This window comes from Doryrhamphus excisus, linkage group LG7 (assembly GCF_037039965.1).
Source record: "Doryrhamphus excisus strain RoL-2023G ecotype Guam linkage group LG7, RoL_Dexc_Guam_v1.1, whole genome shotgun sequence".
NCBI lineage: Eukaryota > Metazoa > Chordata > Actinopteri > Syngnathiformes > Syngnathidae > Doryrhamphus > Doryrhamphus excisus.
In genome coordinates this window covers 6,707,714-6,726,407 of record NC_136363.1, presented here as the reverse complement: position 1 = coordinate 6,726,407, position 18,694 = coordinate 6,707,714, and the positions used below count along the sequence as shown (strand labels likewise).

The 18,694-nt window shown below is 42.6% G+C and overlaps 2 protein-coding genes across 2 annotated transcripts; both read right to left on the bottom strand.

The window, feature by feature from the left end:
* Positions 1-5,131: 5,131 nt before the first annotated feature.
* On the bottom strand, positions 5,132-7,136 carry twist1a (twist family bHLH transcription factor 1a). Its single transcript, XM_078791744.1, has 2 exons — positions 5,862-7,136; positions 5,132-5,596 (listed from the first exon to the last, which is right to left on the bottom strand). The coding sequence occupies exon 1, from the start codon at positions 6,447-6,449 to the stop codon at positions 5,889-5,891; it is 561 nt and encodes a 186-aa protein (XP_078647870.1). The 5' UTR covers positions 6,450-7,136; the 3' UTR covers positions 5,132-5,596; positions 5,862-5,888.
* A 3,217-nt stretch (positions 7,137-10,353) lies between these two features.
* LOC131101963 (fer3-like protein) lies at positions 10,354-11,023 on the bottom strand. Its single transcript, XM_058047382.2, has one exon. The coding sequence runs from the start codon at positions 10,830-10,832 to the stop codon at positions 10,434-10,436; it is 399 nt and encodes a 132-aa protein (XP_057903365.2). The 5' UTR covers positions 10,833-11,023; the 3' UTR covers positions 10,354-10,433.
* Between the last annotated feature and the right edge of the window lie 7,671 nt (positions 11,024-18,694).

Below are 18,694 nucleotides of genomic sequence, written 5' to 3'. Positions count from 1 at the left end.
CTTACAATTGGACAAGTTATATGTAGTATTCTAGTCACTAGACATCAGTAATGACACAGACATGTTAACACTGCATATAGTCGACCTCCCATTCTGTGTGGAAGTGGTATGTTTATGGCTTCTTTGTCCTTTTTTCCCACCCTGTTTGAAATCCTTTACAAAAGATACATTGGAAACTAACTAGTTAGCTCACTAGCATCCTATGCTTAACGCCGTGGCCGTCACTTTTCTAAACCTTCAGAGCCATTTGATTTTAGAGGCTACTACAAATTTCCCCACTGAGGGACGAATGAAGGCATATCTTAATCTTAAAATTCCCCATTTTCAGGCAGAATTCGATATTCAAACAGCATAAATCCAATAAAGAGCCGTTGTTCAGGACACGGTAAATGAAGTTAGGAGAAAGAGTCTATGTGTTTTTTAAAAAGACATGTCCGCCTTTGATGAAGCTTGTATGTTTATATTCCTAAAGCTGAGCCACTGTGATATTGTCTGGTATGTGGAGGGTTAGACTAGGCTCGTGTTTAACTCAATCTGCAAGACAAACAGCCCCGAGCCCGAGCCCGAGCACGGCAACCGAGACGCTTCACATACTATATACGTTCATTCCACGTTTTACTTCATTCATTTTCCTTCACTATTCTCCATTTTTCTTACAGACGTGTGCCTGTCCACTGAATGGTCAGGAAGTGGATGGCCGTCACTCCAAGTACGGCTGGGGGTGGTGGGGACATTGGTGTGGGCGACAGGGTTCGTTTCAGAGGTCACAGGTCAGCAATGATGGACGCAGTTGGCACCGCCCTCAGGAAATGCGTGCGTGAGTTCCCATTATGGTGTTGGGCTAATTGGGAATGTGTGTTAACTTCTGCTGTGTCACTTCCCTGTTCCCTTTGCCCCCCCCCCGGCTGTTTTATAAAGCCCCTAAAGCAGGGGTCTCAAACACGCGGCCCACGGGCCAAATGTGGCCCGCAGGACACTAGTTTGAGGCCCCCGCCTTGATATGAAAGTTTAATGATAGTGCGGCCCGCGCAAGTTTGATATGGATGCTGTATGGTATCATGTACCCAGAAAAAATTATTACGTTTGATTCATGTTCATGTTAAAGGTTAAATAAATGTTAATAGTTATTCTCCCTATCAGTGTGGAAGTGGTAAGTTTTTGGCTGTTTAAGTTTAAAGGAAATAACTTGGAGGCTACCGTTTAGGTTGCTAGCGCTCTAGTTTGCAAGTTAGCATGTGTCTCAAGACCCTGCAGTTGCGCAATATGTTGTAAATAAAAAGAGTATAAATGTGACTATAGTCGTGTTTTGTCATGTCTACAGGGCTCTAATAATGCTTTGTTCATTTTAATCTGAAAAAAATAATAATTTGTCTAACCACCAACTATATGTGGTTTCTTAAGTTTTTATTATTTGCCGTTTTAATATTATTATTATATTTATTTATTACTGATTGATTGATTGATTTTCTTTATTCTTGATTTGTTTATTCATTTTCATCTTATTTTGTGAAGAAAAATAAAAAGTAAGATATTTGAGAACAGTGGAATGTTTTATCTTTTTTATTGTAGAAAATTGGAACCAAAGCAAAGTTTTTTAATTTTTTTGTTTTTAATAAATGCGTTTTTTTTTGTTTGTTTTTTTGGAAAACCTGATGCGGCCCAGTCTCACCCAGACCCTAGCACCAGTGGCCCCCAAGTAAATTGAGTTTGAGACCCCTGGCAATCATGGCTCTTAATACCCCTCTGAAAACATTTAATATTAATATTAACTTACAATTGGACAAGTTATATGTAGTATTCTAGTCACTAGACATCAGTAATGACACAGACATGTTAATACTGCATGTAGTCAACCTCCCATTCCGTGTGGAAGTGGTATGTTTATGGCTTCTTTCTTTGTCCTTCTTTCCCACCCTGTTGGAAATCCTTTACAATAAATACATTGGAAACTAACTAGTTAGCTCACTAGCATCCTATGCCGTTCTAAACCTTCAGGTCCATTTGACTTTTAGAGGCTACTACTGATCATATTTAAGCCTCGAAACGTCAATCCACACTCTGCATGTTTAGCAAGCTTCAAAGTGTACCCTGAAACAAATCCGTTTGTGTGTTAAAAATAACTAAAATAACTATGGAACCTTCTTTTCCTGTGCACATAATTGCCATATCCATGCTGTTGCTATATCACAGGGTACCCAGAGCCCTGAGGTATGATCGTGCTGATGTGAGATGGGAAACAAAAGCCACAGAACACAAATTAAAAAAAAAAAAAGACCGCATGCAAACAAATGCACACACACACACACACACATACACATACATACACTGCTTCGGGTTGAGATGAAACACAGATAATTATCTGTAATGGAGACCAGTCCTGCATGCAAAATAAGTTTGTGTGTGTCTATGTACATGTGTGTGTGTGTGTGTGTGTGTAAGCCCTACCCCCCATCCCCTGTCTTCTTGTGGTGTTGAGGGTTAATGTAAACCAGGGCTTGTTACCGTGTTATGGGAAACTTCAAAAAAGGAGGTGGAAGTGAGGGAGACCTAAAGCTAAAGGAAGTCAAAGGGAGATAAGACAGGTAATCCACAGCCATGAAAGCGTCCAGCAAACAGTAGAGTGAGAAATCCTTAAGATTCACAACTTGTCATTTTAAAAAACAAACTCCAAAGCGGCAACCTTTGACTTTCAGAACAGTTTAAGGACGGCAAATCCAAAGCAGACCAATTGAAATGGTGATTAATGACCGGGAGAGAGTGTGTGTGTGTTTCAGCCATCAAAGAGCTCGTAAATCATTGCACGGTTGAATCCAGATAGCCAGATGCCCACACGCTGATAACAAGCACTCATCCTTTTACCTTCAAATGCCAAAGAGAAGGCCGGAGCTAAAACGCAGAACATTTCGCTCTCTTTTGTAGATGTGAGAAATCTTCCTCTTTGTGTGCCGAACCTATATAAAGTGTGTAATGCCCTTATGTATGTGTGTGTGTGTGTGTCTGGAATCCTCAGAGGTGACATTCCTGTATGTCAGAGCAACAGCCTCAAGTTTAAGATAACACAGCCACGCTGATCTAAGGGTGGGAATTGATTCCTCCCAGTGGCTGGCAAAAGGGCTCCAGGTCAGAGCTGATGGCTTTACCTTCTGCACGCAAACCGACAATGCAAAAACACACTAATGCCCCCCCCCCGTCATCATGCCTAAACTATCCTAGCCGTATATCAAAAACTCAGCTTTTACAATGTTAAACATCTTAAAACCCTACTCATTGAACACTGAATATTATCTTTAAAAAGGCATCTTTTCTATGGAACTTTTGCATTGGATTTGTGTCCCATGACGTTGTGTTCCATAGTTTACTTCATTTGTGGAGCACATGGTACATGGACATGAAATATGTCAGAAAACTGAACAAATATTGAAGCCTGCAAGGAAATAAAAGACACAACTTACAAAAATTTGATGAAAGTCAACCACAATGGACGATACCGACTCCACAATAACATGGATTATGCCAAATTCAACACCAAGACACACATTGAGTTATTTATCAATAAACTAGTGATCATCCAACCAGGGTTCAATTCCACCCTCGGCCATCTCTGTGTGGAGTTTGCACGTTCTCCCCGTGCATGCGTGGGTTTTCTCCGGGTACTCCGGTTTCCTCCCACATTCCAAAAACATGCTAGGTTAATTGGCGACTCCAAATTGTCTCCAATGTGAGTGTGAATGGTTGTTTGTCTATATGTGCCCTGTGATTGGCTGGCGACCAGTCCAGGGTGTACCCCGCCTCACGCCCGAAGACAGCTGGGATAGGCTCCAGCACCCCCGCGACCCTCGTGAGGAAAAGCGGTAGAAAATGAATGAATGAATGAATGAATGAACATCTTAAAACCCTACTCATTGAACACTGAATATTATCTTTAAAAAGGCATTTTTTCTATGGAACTCTTGCATTGGATTTGTGTCCCATGACTTTGTGTTCCATAGTTTACTTCATTTGTGGAGCAGAAGGTTGTCAACACCACACCGCATCATAAAGTTCAAGAAAGCACCGACTTAAGGAAGAAGGGGAAAACTCAAGGTACATGGACATGAAAGACGTCAAAGAACTGAACAAATATTGAAGCCTGCAAGGAAATAAAAGACACAAAAAGTCAACCACACTGGACGATACTGACTACACAATAACATGGATTATGCCAAATTCAACACCAAGACACACATTGAGTTATTTATCAATAAACTAGTGATCATCCATACATCCATCCTCCTCGCCAGACTTCCTGTTCCACCGGGAGGACACCAGGGAGGTGTCTGTGAGGCATCCGGACTAGATGCCCCAGCCACCTCAACTGGCTCCTCTCCATGTTAAGGAACAGAGAGTCTACTCTGAGTTCCTCAGCCTATCAACCCTAAGGTGAGTCCAGCCACCCCGTGGAGGAAACTCACCACCATTGGTGAGAGTGGGAACAAAGATCTTTGCCTTCTGACACTCCAACCTTCCCTCACTGGTGAATACTTGAACTTGCAATCCAATTTCTACGAACCATTATGTCATAAAAATAAACCAAACCATACCATCTTAAACCTGTACTTCCATAAAGCTAGCCATCTTCTTCAATCGTAACGACAGGTATGTAATCGCGGTCCAGTTGGCACCCTGACCCGTATCCACCCCTTTTTATCTGTGAAAGCTCTTGAGGAAGAACCGTGGCAGCACCTGCAGGAGTCTCCCCTTCATCGACCTGTGACATCGGGAAGACATCTGGGAATATCGTGCATGCTTCCCACTGTTCCACATTCACACTGTTCAAACGATCCACCGGCTAATTATGGCTTTCCCAGATCCCGCAGTGCAAGAAAACACTGCGGAATAATCCAAAGGTATGAGCTGTTTTCTTTCACCCTCCCTCCACTGTGTTTTAGTTAACTGGGGAGAAAGGGGGGTGGGGGGGGGGGGGCTCAGCTACAACAAAAGTAAATAAACTCTCTTGATTAACTGGGAGAGGCTAAAGCTATAGGAAATGACTTTGTTGCACATACTTTGGGTTTATTATTGAGGAACAACTGAATGATGAATATACCCAGAAAGATACTTTCATTTGTTTATTACCAAATATTTACAACTCTCAGAATGTGCAGACCACAAATCCACTCAGCATTCTGTAATACCCCCCAAAATAAATAACTCTTTTATTTGACAGGGGGTGCGGGGCGGTGGATTTGGCACCAGTAAAAAAAATAAAATAAATACAAATAGTCCATTTGCTGTGAAACATTGTCACAAGGAATGTGGAAGGAATTGTGTTTTTTTTTTGTCTCTCTCGTGTTTCAAAACAGAGCAAGTTCATCCAGTCCGAGCTGTTTTTGTTTTTTTTACAACATTCATATAGTCGCAGTGGTCTTTCTTCATATCCGTCTTGTCATATAAGTGCTCCCTTGCAAACATAACAGTCCCTGCAACGGGAAATATCGCACATCCTCGCTCTCCTTGGAGGAATGAAGCTCAAGCAGCTGGGGCCTCAGCTGCACTTTGTGGTTCAGTCTTGTCAGAAGAGTTTGGACTGATGCATTGGTTCTTCAAAGTGGATGATCTGTGGAATAAATAGAGATGTTATTAAAATGGAAATGTTAAGTATAGTTTTATATATATGTATAGTACTTTGTCATTGTACATGAACATTTTAGCAGTTATAGTTTTTTTTTCAACTCAGATATGATGAGGAAAAGACTAAAAAACGAATTGGTAATTAATTCCAATGTAAACTTGAGTGGATCACACCAGTGCGTAAAAGGTAAACAAACCAATTTGGCCCCATTCCTAGCTACTTGTAAAAGGTATAAAAAACTCGGGCTTACCGTGTTGTCCCGTCCGGTGAAGCCCCACTAGTGAGATGTAGTGGACACGGACCAGGAGCCCCCCATCCGCCACACCGAGAAAGCATAACTGAGGCGTTCGTGCGCCACGTAGCTGCAGCTGGACCCCCGCGCGTCCGACTCGTCGTCGCTCTGCAGAACTTCACACAGGAAGTCGATGTAACGGGCGGCGAGCTTGAGCGTCTGTATTTTGCTGAGTTTGTCCGAGGGCAGCGTGGGGATGATCTTTCGTAGCGACGTGAAGGCCTCGTTGAGCGATTGCGTCCGTTGACGCTCACGGATGTTGGCCATGACGCGCTGGGTCTGCAAGTCGTCGATGGAGCGGGACGGGCTGCTGCTGGCTTCGCTGCTTCCGGCGCTTCCACCGACACGCTCACAGCTCTTCCTGCATCTCTTCTTCGACACGCTTTGACTCTCCGCGTCCAAGTCTTCTTCTTCTTCTTCTAGCTCGTCCGTGTTTCTCCGCGCCGCAGCTCGCCGCTTCCTGGCACCCCTCCTCGGTAGCTGACGCTCGGTCTCCTCCTCACTGTTCCCTGCGCTGTCCATTGGGGAGGAGTCGTCTTCCCGCATTCTTCAGAACCTTTCAATAAAGTCTTAATCCGAGCCCCTCCAGTTAGAACATCACCCAAACACCACAGGTGGACAAGAAAAGTGCAGCCTGTGTGTTGATATGAACGTAAAACGTGGTGTACCGTGGAGAGGCAGAGGTGTCTCCCACTCTCTTATAGCGGGGAGCTTGGATGGAGGATTTTGGGGAGCGCTGTGATTGGGCGAGGAGGGACGTAACATAATACCACTGCAGAAGAATAACTTGTGTTCATATCAGACACAGAGTAGGAACTGGAAGGCACACAAAAAAAATGGGAAAAAAGGGGCGTTGGTGGTTTTTGTGCACAAGATATTTTGGTTGGCGGCGTCTTATATCTGGTATTTCTAAACTTCTACTATACAGAAGCTTTGGCGTGCAAACGTGAAAGTGGAAAAAGGGGGTGTGTTTTTCCACGCAAGGCAAATCTCAAAAGGATGAGCCATTTGGAAATTCACTATGCTAAGAATTTATGTACAATATTTGACTTTGGGGTGAAATTTCAGGATGAAGCTACAATGCTTCAAACTTGATTTGACCTTGTGTGTACTTTGAATGCACTGTGCTGTGTTGCAGTACTTGCTGTTCTCCAACGATGAGCTAAAGGCCATAAATCCAAAACTGCTGTCCTGGTTCAATTAGAGTTGGTATTAAAAGCCGTTTATGTTTTGACTTAATTAATCAGCAGTCAGAGTAGAAACGTCACAGAAAGCCATACTGCACTGCCACACAACACTATTATACCCCTAAATATGCATTTTTGAGTGCTTAATTAACATGGAATGAAAAAAGTGACCCCCAGAAAATGCTTTTATGCCCTTAAGTAACCACCATTATATTATATTATACAGGGTCAGGCAAAAAGGATCTGACACATTAATATGTAGGTTAAATAAAAGGCAAATAAAGTAAAGAAACCAAAAAAAATTATATTCGAAAAGTACATATAATGCCATTCTGTTTCATCATGTTTTAAAAATTCATTCATTTTTTACCGCTTATCCTCACGAGGGTCGCGGAGGGTGCTGGAGCCTATCCCAGCTGTCTTCGGACTGGTCGCCAGCCAATCACAGGGCACATATAGACAAACAACCATTCACACTCACATTCATACCTATGGACAATTTGGAGTCGTCAATTAACCTAGCATGTTTTTGGAATGTGGGAGGAAACCGGAGTACCCGGAGAAAACCCACGCATGCACGGGGAGAACATGCAAACTCCACACAGAGATGGCCGAGGGTGGGATTGAACTCAAGTCTTGTAGCTGTGAGGTCTGCGCGCTAACGACTAGACCGCCTGTTTTAAAAATTAAATCAGTCAAATAGGATCCATTATTGTCCACATACTGATTTTTGTTTCAATGCAGATCCAGTAGCTCTGAAGTTGGTAACCCATAACAAGATGGCGTTTCGAGCTGGTATACGGGATCATGTCTACCAAGAATTGAAGAGCAAACGGTTGCAGTTACAGATTCCTTTGTTTTGTTTTGAACATTTCCACAATAAAGAATAAACGAAAAACAATGAGATTATAAAGAAACAAACCAAAATGGCATTATATGTACTTTTCAAAAATAAAAACACTTTGATGTTTTACTTGGCGGCACGGTGGCCGAGTGGTTAGCGTGCAGACCTCACAGCTAGTAGACCAGGGTTCAATTCCACCCTCGGCCATCTCTGTGTGGAGTTTGCATGTTCTCCCCGTGCATGCGTGGGTTTTCTCCGGGTACTCCGGTTTCCTCCCACATTCCAAAAACATGCTAGGTTAATTGGCGACTCCAAATTGTCCATAGGTATGAATGTGAGTGTGAATGGTTGTTTGTCTATATGTGCCCTGTGATTGGCTGGCCACCAGTCCAGGGTGTACCCCACCTCTCGCCCAAAGACAGCTGGGATAGGCTCCAGCACCCCCGCGACCCTCGTGAGGAAAAGGGGTAGAAAATGAATGAATGAATGATGTTTTACTTTATTTGCCTTTTATTTAACCTAAAAATGTGTCAGATTATTTTGCCTGACCATGGATAGTGAGGATCCAGTTCCATTTAGGTTAGCAACAATGATTGCTTGCCTTATTAATAAAGGATTACAGTACATCATACAGTTCAGTCATGACTCCAGTAGCCTTTTCAATGTGTACGAGTCCAAGGGTATAAACCCTAACCAAACCCCTAAAAAGGTACAAAGTGTACTAAAATGGTCCAAAATAGGATCCCAGCAGGGATCAGTGCCTCAGCATCCATTCTACCATAATGCATCCACCATACGACTAATGATTAGACTCCAAGGTAACCGTTTAATCCTTTTCCCAGGTGTCAGTTTAGCGAGTGATAATGATATACTTTTGTCTGCCGTAAAGACTTTCAACGTAGCAGCACCACTATCGACTCTTCCAGTCTAGACGCTGCCATGTGGAAGAGTGGTGGCGGCTAAAAAATAAACCCAGTGAAACACAGGAGGTTAGAACAGCAGGAGGCCTCTGCTCCATCGTAACCAGACCGACGTGTTTATTTTCCCGTCAGCGGCCCCCGAGTTGAGGTATGCGCTTAAATGGGTCTGACCCCCGCGGGGGGACCTCGACACCGCGGCTCAGGTTTAAAAGACGGCCCCGTCCCAGGGAGCTCTCAGGGCGGATCCGTGCTCGCAGCGGGGTCGCCAAGGAGGTGTACGGGCCATGGGCGTAAAGCAAACACTGGAGGTGATGAAGAGACTTGTGGAGGGCCAAAAAACAAGTCAGCTTTTTTTTTTTCTTTCTCCAGGCCAGAAAATAAAATCCAATGAAGCTGAAGTCGTCTGGAGGTGGCTTTGTGAAATAAAGCCATGGATCACCCACGGAGGCCCTGCGTGATGCATCAACCCATTTACACCTCAGTGTCAAAGATAATATCCAGCGTCACGGTGAGCCTCGGATTTGGGGTTGAAATCCTCATTTGCACTTGGCAGAGATAATAAGGTCTTTCGCTGACAGTGTCAACAAACTTGTTGGTTTTAGCGTTCTTCGCACTTGGTTGGAGGCCAGACAGGTGAGATGTTTTCGCTCTCCGTGGTGCTGAAAAGAAACTCACCTGCCTGATGCCCCATCTGCTATGTTTTAATAACATACAGCGAAGGCAAGACGCCATAAATGTATTATTAGAACCAATCCACTAGCAGACACTTCATTAGGTACACATGCACAATTGAATAAAATAAGGGGATTGTGCTTCCATATATGGGGGGGGCATATATCATACCATATGCAGTTCATAAAATACTACATTTTCCAACTTGTCTACTCTTTAGGATACACACAATAATATTAAAGCATCCATTTATATTATTTATGTATGCTGCCAGGTGGCACAGCGGTCGAGACCAGGGTTCAATTCCACCCTCGGCCATCTCTGGAGTTTGCATGTTCTCCCCGTGCATGCGTGGGTTTTCTCCGGGTACTCCGGTTTCCTCCCACATTCCAAAAACATGCTAGGTTCATTGGCGACTCCAAAATGTCCATAGGTATGAATGTGAGTGTGAATGGTTGTTTGTCTATATGTGCCCTGTGATTGGCTGGCGACCAGTCCAGGGTGTACCCCGTCTCTTGCCCGAAGACAGCTGGGATAGGCTCCAGCACCCCCGCGACCGTCGTGAGGAAAAAGCGGTAGAAAATGAATGAATGAATGAATGTATGCTGCCATTTTCAGTAGAGTCAAATAACACTGAATACTTTCTACTTGTAATATTCAGAGGTACAAAATATGTAATGTACCTCTAGAAAATTCTTCCACACACAAAAAATGACCTCTGTGTGCATGTGTACCTAATATTGGTCTCAACTGCAGCGTATACAGAGTACGTGACTTTTTAAATGACTTCCATTTTAATAACAAACACGGCTTACTTTGAAGTATTTTGCAACTTCTAAGGATGTTTTCTCAAAGTGTTTCAGCATCTCCAGTTGCTATTGTCATCACGTGACACATGATGTCGCGGTCAAGTGTTCTCCAGTAGGTCCTTCATGAAGGAGATATAGACGATGGCCAGCCGTAGCGTCTCAATACGGGACAATCTCTTCTCATAGGCGAAGGTTGGCACTTTCTTCCTGAGTGCATCGAACGCCTCATTCAGACTAAACATACGCTTCCTTTCCCGCACGTTGGCCGCCTGCCGCTGGACCACCGTGATGATCCTCCTTCGTCTGGACCTGCCCGGGCCGGTGACGAGATGGGCGGATGTCCTGTGCTCCGGGCTCCAGGAGGAGTCACTCTCATTGTGGCTTGATGGACTGTCGTCCACCTGCTCCGTTGCGCACACCGGAGGGAAATGCATCAGGTTGACGTTATTCACAAAATGGATCAAGGTTGAGTCCAATAGGTGACTTTGCATCTGCATTCTGGGTCCAAAGACGCCGGTCCTGCAATCCTTTAATATGCTCTCTCTATCACCAGCAGCAGGGGAGCATCTCTTACAAGTGAAACCAGCTTTTGTCCGAATCCGGATGGAACACGACAGGGTGAGATCCTCTTTGGCTGAAGTCCAAAGTCCTTTCCTGCTGTTTCAATAAGTGGCCCGCATGCGGCACACAAAACATGTCCACAAGTGGCTTGAAAAAAGGGGCCAAGAAGAACCTCCAGGACCTCTCCCAAGTCATGCGATGTCCTCTTGGAGGCCCTTAATGAGCTTCTGAAGAACAGGAGGCTCTTGACAGGAGGGTCATGCAGTCTTATTTGCACTTTCCCTTCTTCTTCACAGGCTAAATAAGCACACTTCTATCACTTAAACACTCCGGGGGAAGACCAAATAGAACATTCCCTAACAGTCACTACACAGCAAAAATCTTTTCTGTTGCAAATTAGAGCAAATAACTGTCAGTTTCCATGGCAGAGGAGAGTCCACAAGGGCGCTTAGTGTGGATCTGAATCCCCAGAAGACAATACTTGGCTATAAAGACCTCCTAAATGCACACGGTGACTTTGCAAAATGTTTCTTAAAGGGGTCTTGGAATATGAACATATTGGAAAATGTAATTACATGGATTCTAAATGGAGAGAAATTCAATCCCCCCCCCCAGGTCACTCCTTTAGTTAAGATCAGCTGTAATGAGCCAGGAAGACGTAAAAACACAAAGTGATCTTACTATTACGGGAACACACACACACACCAGATATGATCAGACCCCTTCTGGGTCTCCATGAGTTCCTTACAGTTGAATAACTCTTAAGAATCAAACGAACGAACGTGTATGCGCTTCTTAAGTTACTGCAGGCACATTCCAACTGTTACTAATGCATTTTTCAATATAGTTTACTAATATAATTTCTAAAATAGAAACGTTTAAGTGATCTGCTATACAGGTGTAAAAATAATCTAAGCACCGTCCGATATCAATTGTGTACTCACCCTTTGAGAAGCCAGGATGTAGATGTGTTCAGGTTTCCTACATCGCAACAAGCGCCGATGCTGGTTCGAAGGTCATCGTCACATCGTTTTTTCTTCGTAGTTATTGCCGCTTGCCTGTGGTGATCAAAGAGCAAATCCATGTTCATATGTTGTTATTTTTTGTCATTGAATACATTATGATGTAATGGTTTTATTTCAATTGAATGCACCACATAATCAGTTCACGGTTCCACATGTCCAAAAGGAGTAGGAAGAAGCAAAGCTTGTTAAATCCTACCCCTCCATCTGGTACTTTTACAATCAGTAATTGTTATATTTGTTCACTTCCTGCTTTCCATAATACAGTTTAAGTTTTTTTTTTTTTAATAATGCACCTTGTACCGAAGTACGAGGTGATATAACCATAGTGACATAATGTGTACCATAGTAAGTGTCAATATAGTGATATATATAGCACATCATGACTGGTTCAAGACTCTTCATCCTTGTATTTAGCAAACATCAACCGCTTGTATTGTTTCTTGAATTGGCTCATCGTTGTGCATTGTTTGAGTTCCTTACTCAATCCATTCCATAGTTTGATTCCACATACTGAAATGCTATGGCTTTTTAACGTAGCATATAAGTGTTTCCTATCTTATATCAAATTGTATATACATTCATGTTAATTATACAAGACAACACAATAATGATCTAGAAGCGGTGTATGTATACATACACCCTGTTAAAAAGGAACAAAAATAACAATAAATCCAAAAGATTGTAAGTATTACAGTTAAATTGTGTCATATATTTACGACCTGTCGACACTTTATGGTTATTTGGAGATTTTATCCTGGTTATGAATGGCTCACTTTAAGCAAAGCATAATGCTGGTCATCAAAAGCGATGATTCTGTATACCAAAGCGCATGTGAGAGTGTTTATCTTGAACACACAACTGGATCTTTGTCATCGCTCTCTCTTTCTGTTTTTCCGTCAGGCAGATAAACATGATGGGACATTCCGTCGGTCGTCCTGGAAACGCTGAGAAAGCGCAGCTGGGCGGGAGAATATGAGGTAATCTCACCCTGGGGCTGCTGGGTAAATATTGGTCTTAAATAAGGAGTAAAGCAGCACCCCCCCACCACCACCCCAAAAAAGAGGCGCACAAACACACCTCACCTATCCCAGTTTTGTCTTAGTGGAAACACACAGGACAGGCCTTCAAACACTCCGTAATGAGCCGTTTCCTGCCTGCTCGCTGCTATTATTTATTGGGTTGCTCAGTGTGAAATTAATGATGACTTCTTGGCGTGACTAAATGTTTGTGGAAGTAAACATTGACGATCCGGCACATACAAACAAAAGTGCGGAATTGCAAAGCTTGTGATGACATCTGGACTGCGTGCAAAAGGACAAACTACACATTTGCACACAGGTTTTGGAGATTGCTCATAAATACAACACACATGCCTTGTAGCTTTACACTAAATGCATTACAGGAGAAGTACGTTGTTACATTTATCCAGTTATTGAGGCGGAAACTGAGACTCCATCCATCCATTTTCTGTGCCGCTATCCTGGAGCCTATCCCAGCTAACTTGGGGAGGAGAAATAGGACAACAATATAAGGACACTGCTGGAGTCTTACCGCTTTGAATTAACTCAATGTCTTCTGTTTTCTTCTTCTTCTCTTATCACATCCCTCCCATGTTAGTGGTCATCCCTTTGGAATAAGATGTGGTCCTCTCACGTCCTTCTTAACAACCTTTACGGAGATGAGCCTTCATTTGGACAACAAAAAACACTGAAAAGCAAAAAGTACATACTTAAAGTTAAAATACAATGTCATATAATATGTCTTGTACATGCTAGGAATGGAATATTTTCCACTCTGTAGTAGACAAGCAAATGTGTTGCCGTACTTATCAAAAACAAAAAGACATATTATATCTAACACAGCGACCAGTCCAGGGTGTCAGCTGGGATAGGCTCCAGCATACACCCGCGACCCTTGTGAGGATAAGCAGCATAGAAAATGCATGGAAAATATTCCATTCCTAATTTACATTCATTCATTCATTCATTCATTCATTCATTCTCGACCGCGTATCCTCACGAGGGTCACAGAGGGTGCTGGAGCCTACCCCAGTTGTCTTCGGGCGAGAGGCGGGGTACACCCTGGACTGGTCGCCAGCCAATCACAGGGCACATATAGACAAACAACCATTCACACTCACATTCATACCTATGGACAATTTGGAGTCGCTAATTAACCTAGCATGTTTTTGGAATGTGGGAGGAAACCGGAGTACTTGGAGAAAAACCACGCATGCACGGGGAGAACATGCAAACTCCACACAGAGATAGTGGTGGAATTGAACTCGGGTCTCCTAGCTGTGAGGCCTGTGTGCTAACCACTCCACCACCATGCAGTATCCTAATGTACTTTTTTGTTTTTAAGGGGGCAGAGGGTGGCCTCCAAAGTGTGGTCACAGGGCCATTTCCTGTCATTGACTTTTATTTTTTTAGCCATTACACATCACTGTGCATCATTCCACTGCAGGAAGGCACCCCTGGCACCCAAGCAATGGTGTCATCTTGGTACCGGAGCTTGTTGTTGTATATGTTTCAGTTTGTTTGCACACTATTAAACCTCACATGGAGTTGAAAATGAGATCAGGCGAGGGGAGAGTCAAGAATGTGACTAAGTCCTGACCGATTCACGATGTCAGCCTTTCTTCCCTTTGCTCTGCACACCCACATGCTGACTCATTGGCTTGCTCGTCTCACCTTCCAGCAGCATCCCCGCTTGTAATTGGCTTAAGGCGTCAACCAATCGGCAATCACGGGATGTTTACACAGCTGGGTGGCCAAGTTAAAAGGTGGGGCTTGTGCAAAGTGTGTGCGGTTCATGGAAGTCGCTGGGTAAAAGCCAACAGCATTATACTGCACTGTATATCTCCATGACTAAAATCCCTCCTTCGGACTTCCTTCCATGCCACAACTCCTCCCTTCTGAAGGAGCCCACCCCTGAACTCACCCTCGTCACACATAAAATCTCACCGCTACCCCACCCTCTATGTGCCATGTCAACACCTTTCTTTCTCTCTCTCTCCCCTTAGTGTTTATTTTCACAAAGGAAGGTCACACACTCTGTACCCATGTTTTCTAAAGGTGCTATGGTTCATTGTATTCTCAATTCTTCTTCAGTAATGCAATTTTTATACCACATGTTCATGATACTAATGATGGATTGCAACGGCATAATTGCTTTGTCTTCATGCTGCTTGACTATTTTGAAAACTGTTCAAAATTGCATCTCCATTGTTATTTTAAGTGAGATTCAAAAGGGCATATGATTACATTGTCTTCCATTTGTAAGATAACCATGTAAATTGGGTGACAGGTTAAGAAATCACCCATACATACACAATTATGCTCATTTTTGGCCTTTTGTACTGAGTTGTGTACTCTTATAGAGCAGTTACACACAATAACCCGCACAGAAAGCTTTCTAGATCTTCCAGAATCTGCACCTATTCCAGCTGTATTTCCTTGGCTTGTCTGTTTTAATTTATTCCACCAACTCTGCTTTGATTGGTCCCACTCAGCTTGTACAACTGATACCCTGGCATGTCCATATTAGGAAGCCTGGATCACTGTGACATCACAGTGAGTCAGTGTTAGAAAAAAGTATTTGAAACCAAACGTTCAGAACCATCCCAAACTCTCAGGGCTCCCTTCCAAATGCGGAAACTTCATTATTTCAGACTTTGGCATCATTTAACACAAGAATACAACATTCTAAACAACATTTATAGGTCAGAAAAGTGGAAAAAGCATAATAGATCCCTTTTAAAAAACACAAATTCACACCATCCAATAACTATCGTAATTTCCTTTGCATAAGGTACACTGGTCTTTAAGCCGTATTTACTAAATTTGGAGGAAAAACAGATTTGAAGCTCCACCAGACTAGAAGCCACAAGGGTCCGTGAGCACCAAGCAACTCTTCATTTGACAGGGGCCAATCATGACCTATGAGAAAACTCACAACAAGAAAATCGCAGGTTATCAGTACTCGATATTACACAACAGTCTGACTCTGCTGGCCTGACAGTCATTAAGGAAAGAAGCTAAATCAGTTGTTGAGTGTTAAGTTGCTCTGTGATAACTTCAGCTAGTTGTTGAGTGTTAAGTTGCTGTGTGATAACTTTAGCCTTCCACCTAAGGTGACACAGTGTGACTGTTGTATATTTAGTCATGAACTCCTGAGATTTCTTCATAAACTCGTGAGTTTTCGTGCATGCCACAAATGTGTTTTTTATGATGAGACATGTGCGGCTTGCATATGTACGAATCTAAATTCTCTCCGCTTTTACTAATGTTGTATTTTGGTGTGTCTTCTACTCTATTTACTTGCTTTATTCAACTCCATTCTTCTGTAAAGTGTCTGAGTATTTTGAAAAGCGCTATACAAATGAAATGTATTATTATTATTAAATTGAGAGACAAATTATGTCATTTTTTTTATAAATGGATAAATTAATACATTGATCTCAATGTTCTTAATATGGATTATATAATACAATGATTGTGGCTTTCTACCATAAGGTTACCATTGAAATAAGGCAATTGTGTGTATACCTTTGTCCTTTCCTGTGTGTTTTGTGCCATTGGAGTTATGAACAGCGTCTAGACAGCCGTGCTTACCTTGTAATTATGTCAGACTTTTATTAATCTCAGTGGGCTGCATAGTTGTGAGGACATTTAAACAACTTCCTGTGTGCTTATGTTCTTTTTTTTTTGTTGTGAGAACGAAAATCAAACAATGAAATGAGCTTTAAGATGTGTTGACAAGGTGCTGTTTTCCTTTAATAAAAGCCGTCTAAAAGGAATGCAGAAGGGTCTAAAACGACTCAACTTCAATCTGCGTTGATAAGGCATATAATGGATGACACGATGAGCCAAAAAGAGTGTAATCTTGCTTAGATCCGAAGAATGGTAATCATGGCTGCATTAGGGAGGCGCTTGAGAGTTTGGCTATCATTCTTTTAAACAATGTGGGCCTCAAACAGAAAATGTTTGTGGAACTCAGCAGGGAAGCCGCCTGGTCCAGACTCTTTTTAGTTATTGGCTATGCCATTGAGTGCACTGCAATACCTCAGGGGAATAAGGGAGTATTTGCTTTTTCTTGTATAACGTGTGGTAATTTAATGGCACCCAGGAATTTATGGATGACGTCAATATTTGTGTTAAAATCTGAAGCGCATATTTGCTCTCAAAAGTTCAGAACTGCATCATTTATAATTGCTGGCGGGTCATTTAGGAACTTATTAACGGCTTTTAGCTCTGTTTGGTTTAATTTAAGATGTGCCAGATATTTCCTGAGCATGTTATCATATTCAAGATTGTTATATCTGGCGTCCGCCGTGAGAGGTTACTCTGCTCGATTTTATATTTTCTTAATTCAAATATCTTTTCGAGATATGGGTTCAAGTAATATTTGTCTTGTGAAATGAAACTTTTCCTTCCTTAGACTGGTCTTGTTGCAAAAACGTGGAGAGTCACTGGACTTCAGAGGTCAAAATGAGCTGTTCACCTTAGGCGGACTTGGTGCATCTATGCACATTTAGCCGAGAATGCACCCCCTTGGAACGTGAATGTGGGAACATCTAAGACGGGTACAATTAGTCCTCGTAGGATATTGAAATCAATCAGTTACCATCATAATCTTTACTAACTGTATAATAATCTCTCATTTCTCACGAGTGATTGGATTTCCTATTCATAGTAAATAGAATATAGAAAGACTGATTACAACCATCTAAATTTAAGAGCCCTCTTGATATAAAATAACACCCCTATAGTCACCTTTACCTAATGTAGTAAACATAATACGACATATTAAGCCATAAATAAGACTTGTACAGCATATTAAAAGCTATAACCAAACTGTTTGCTCACCATTAATGTTGACGGACACATGCAGAGGACTTGTCTCCTTTTATGACTGAAGTCAACTCCTTGTCCACTTATCCATATTGTACTGAACAGCCAGGACAGAGGTGTGTGTACTCTTTTTCTACTTCCACATTTGCCATCACCAGTACTGTTCTGCAGCGGCATCACAAAAAATAAAATAAAAACACAAAATAGCATTTCAGCATTTAATACAGTGGATTAACTCGTGTGTAATTTTCCAGGAACTTTTTGGTTGTTTAAGATGTTGACTAGACAAACTGCAATTATGCTGCGTGCACAAAGTCAAGTCAATCAATGCATGGTTACTGAGAGGCGGCCATGAGGTGTCGGCTGCCAGGGAACTCAGCTCAACAACCAAAAAGTTTACTTTTAGGGTTAATTGTGTGCGTTTATACTAGTACATGGACATTGAACCCTTGGGAAAGAGCTGAAAACTTGAACCCGTGTGTGTGTGTGTGTGAATATCTACCTACCTGAAGGGCTGATCTGAACATTAAAAAACCGATGCCAAGAATCTCTCCGAAATACCTTTGAAGGGACCATAAAGGGATTTCATGGATGTCAATACAACAGCGAGAGAGGAGCTTTGATGCAATTCGAACTCTTGCCTGGGTCGTGTTGGACGATTAATGGCCGCAGTTGCACAGCACTGACTGGTGGAACACTTAAGTTTTATGACCTGCTGCCATTTGGGGCTCTGGGACGGGTCTGAAGGCCGACCACGTAACTAATTATTTGGGCCAAAGCGGGGTGTGTGAGGATGGAAGTTTGCGGATTGTGGTTTGGGGATGAGGTGTGTATGCGTGGGCGAGCGGGCCAAGTGAATGTGTGGCAGGACTCGTTTCCGTCTCTATGTGTGTGTGTGTTCTCAACCAGGGAACCGTT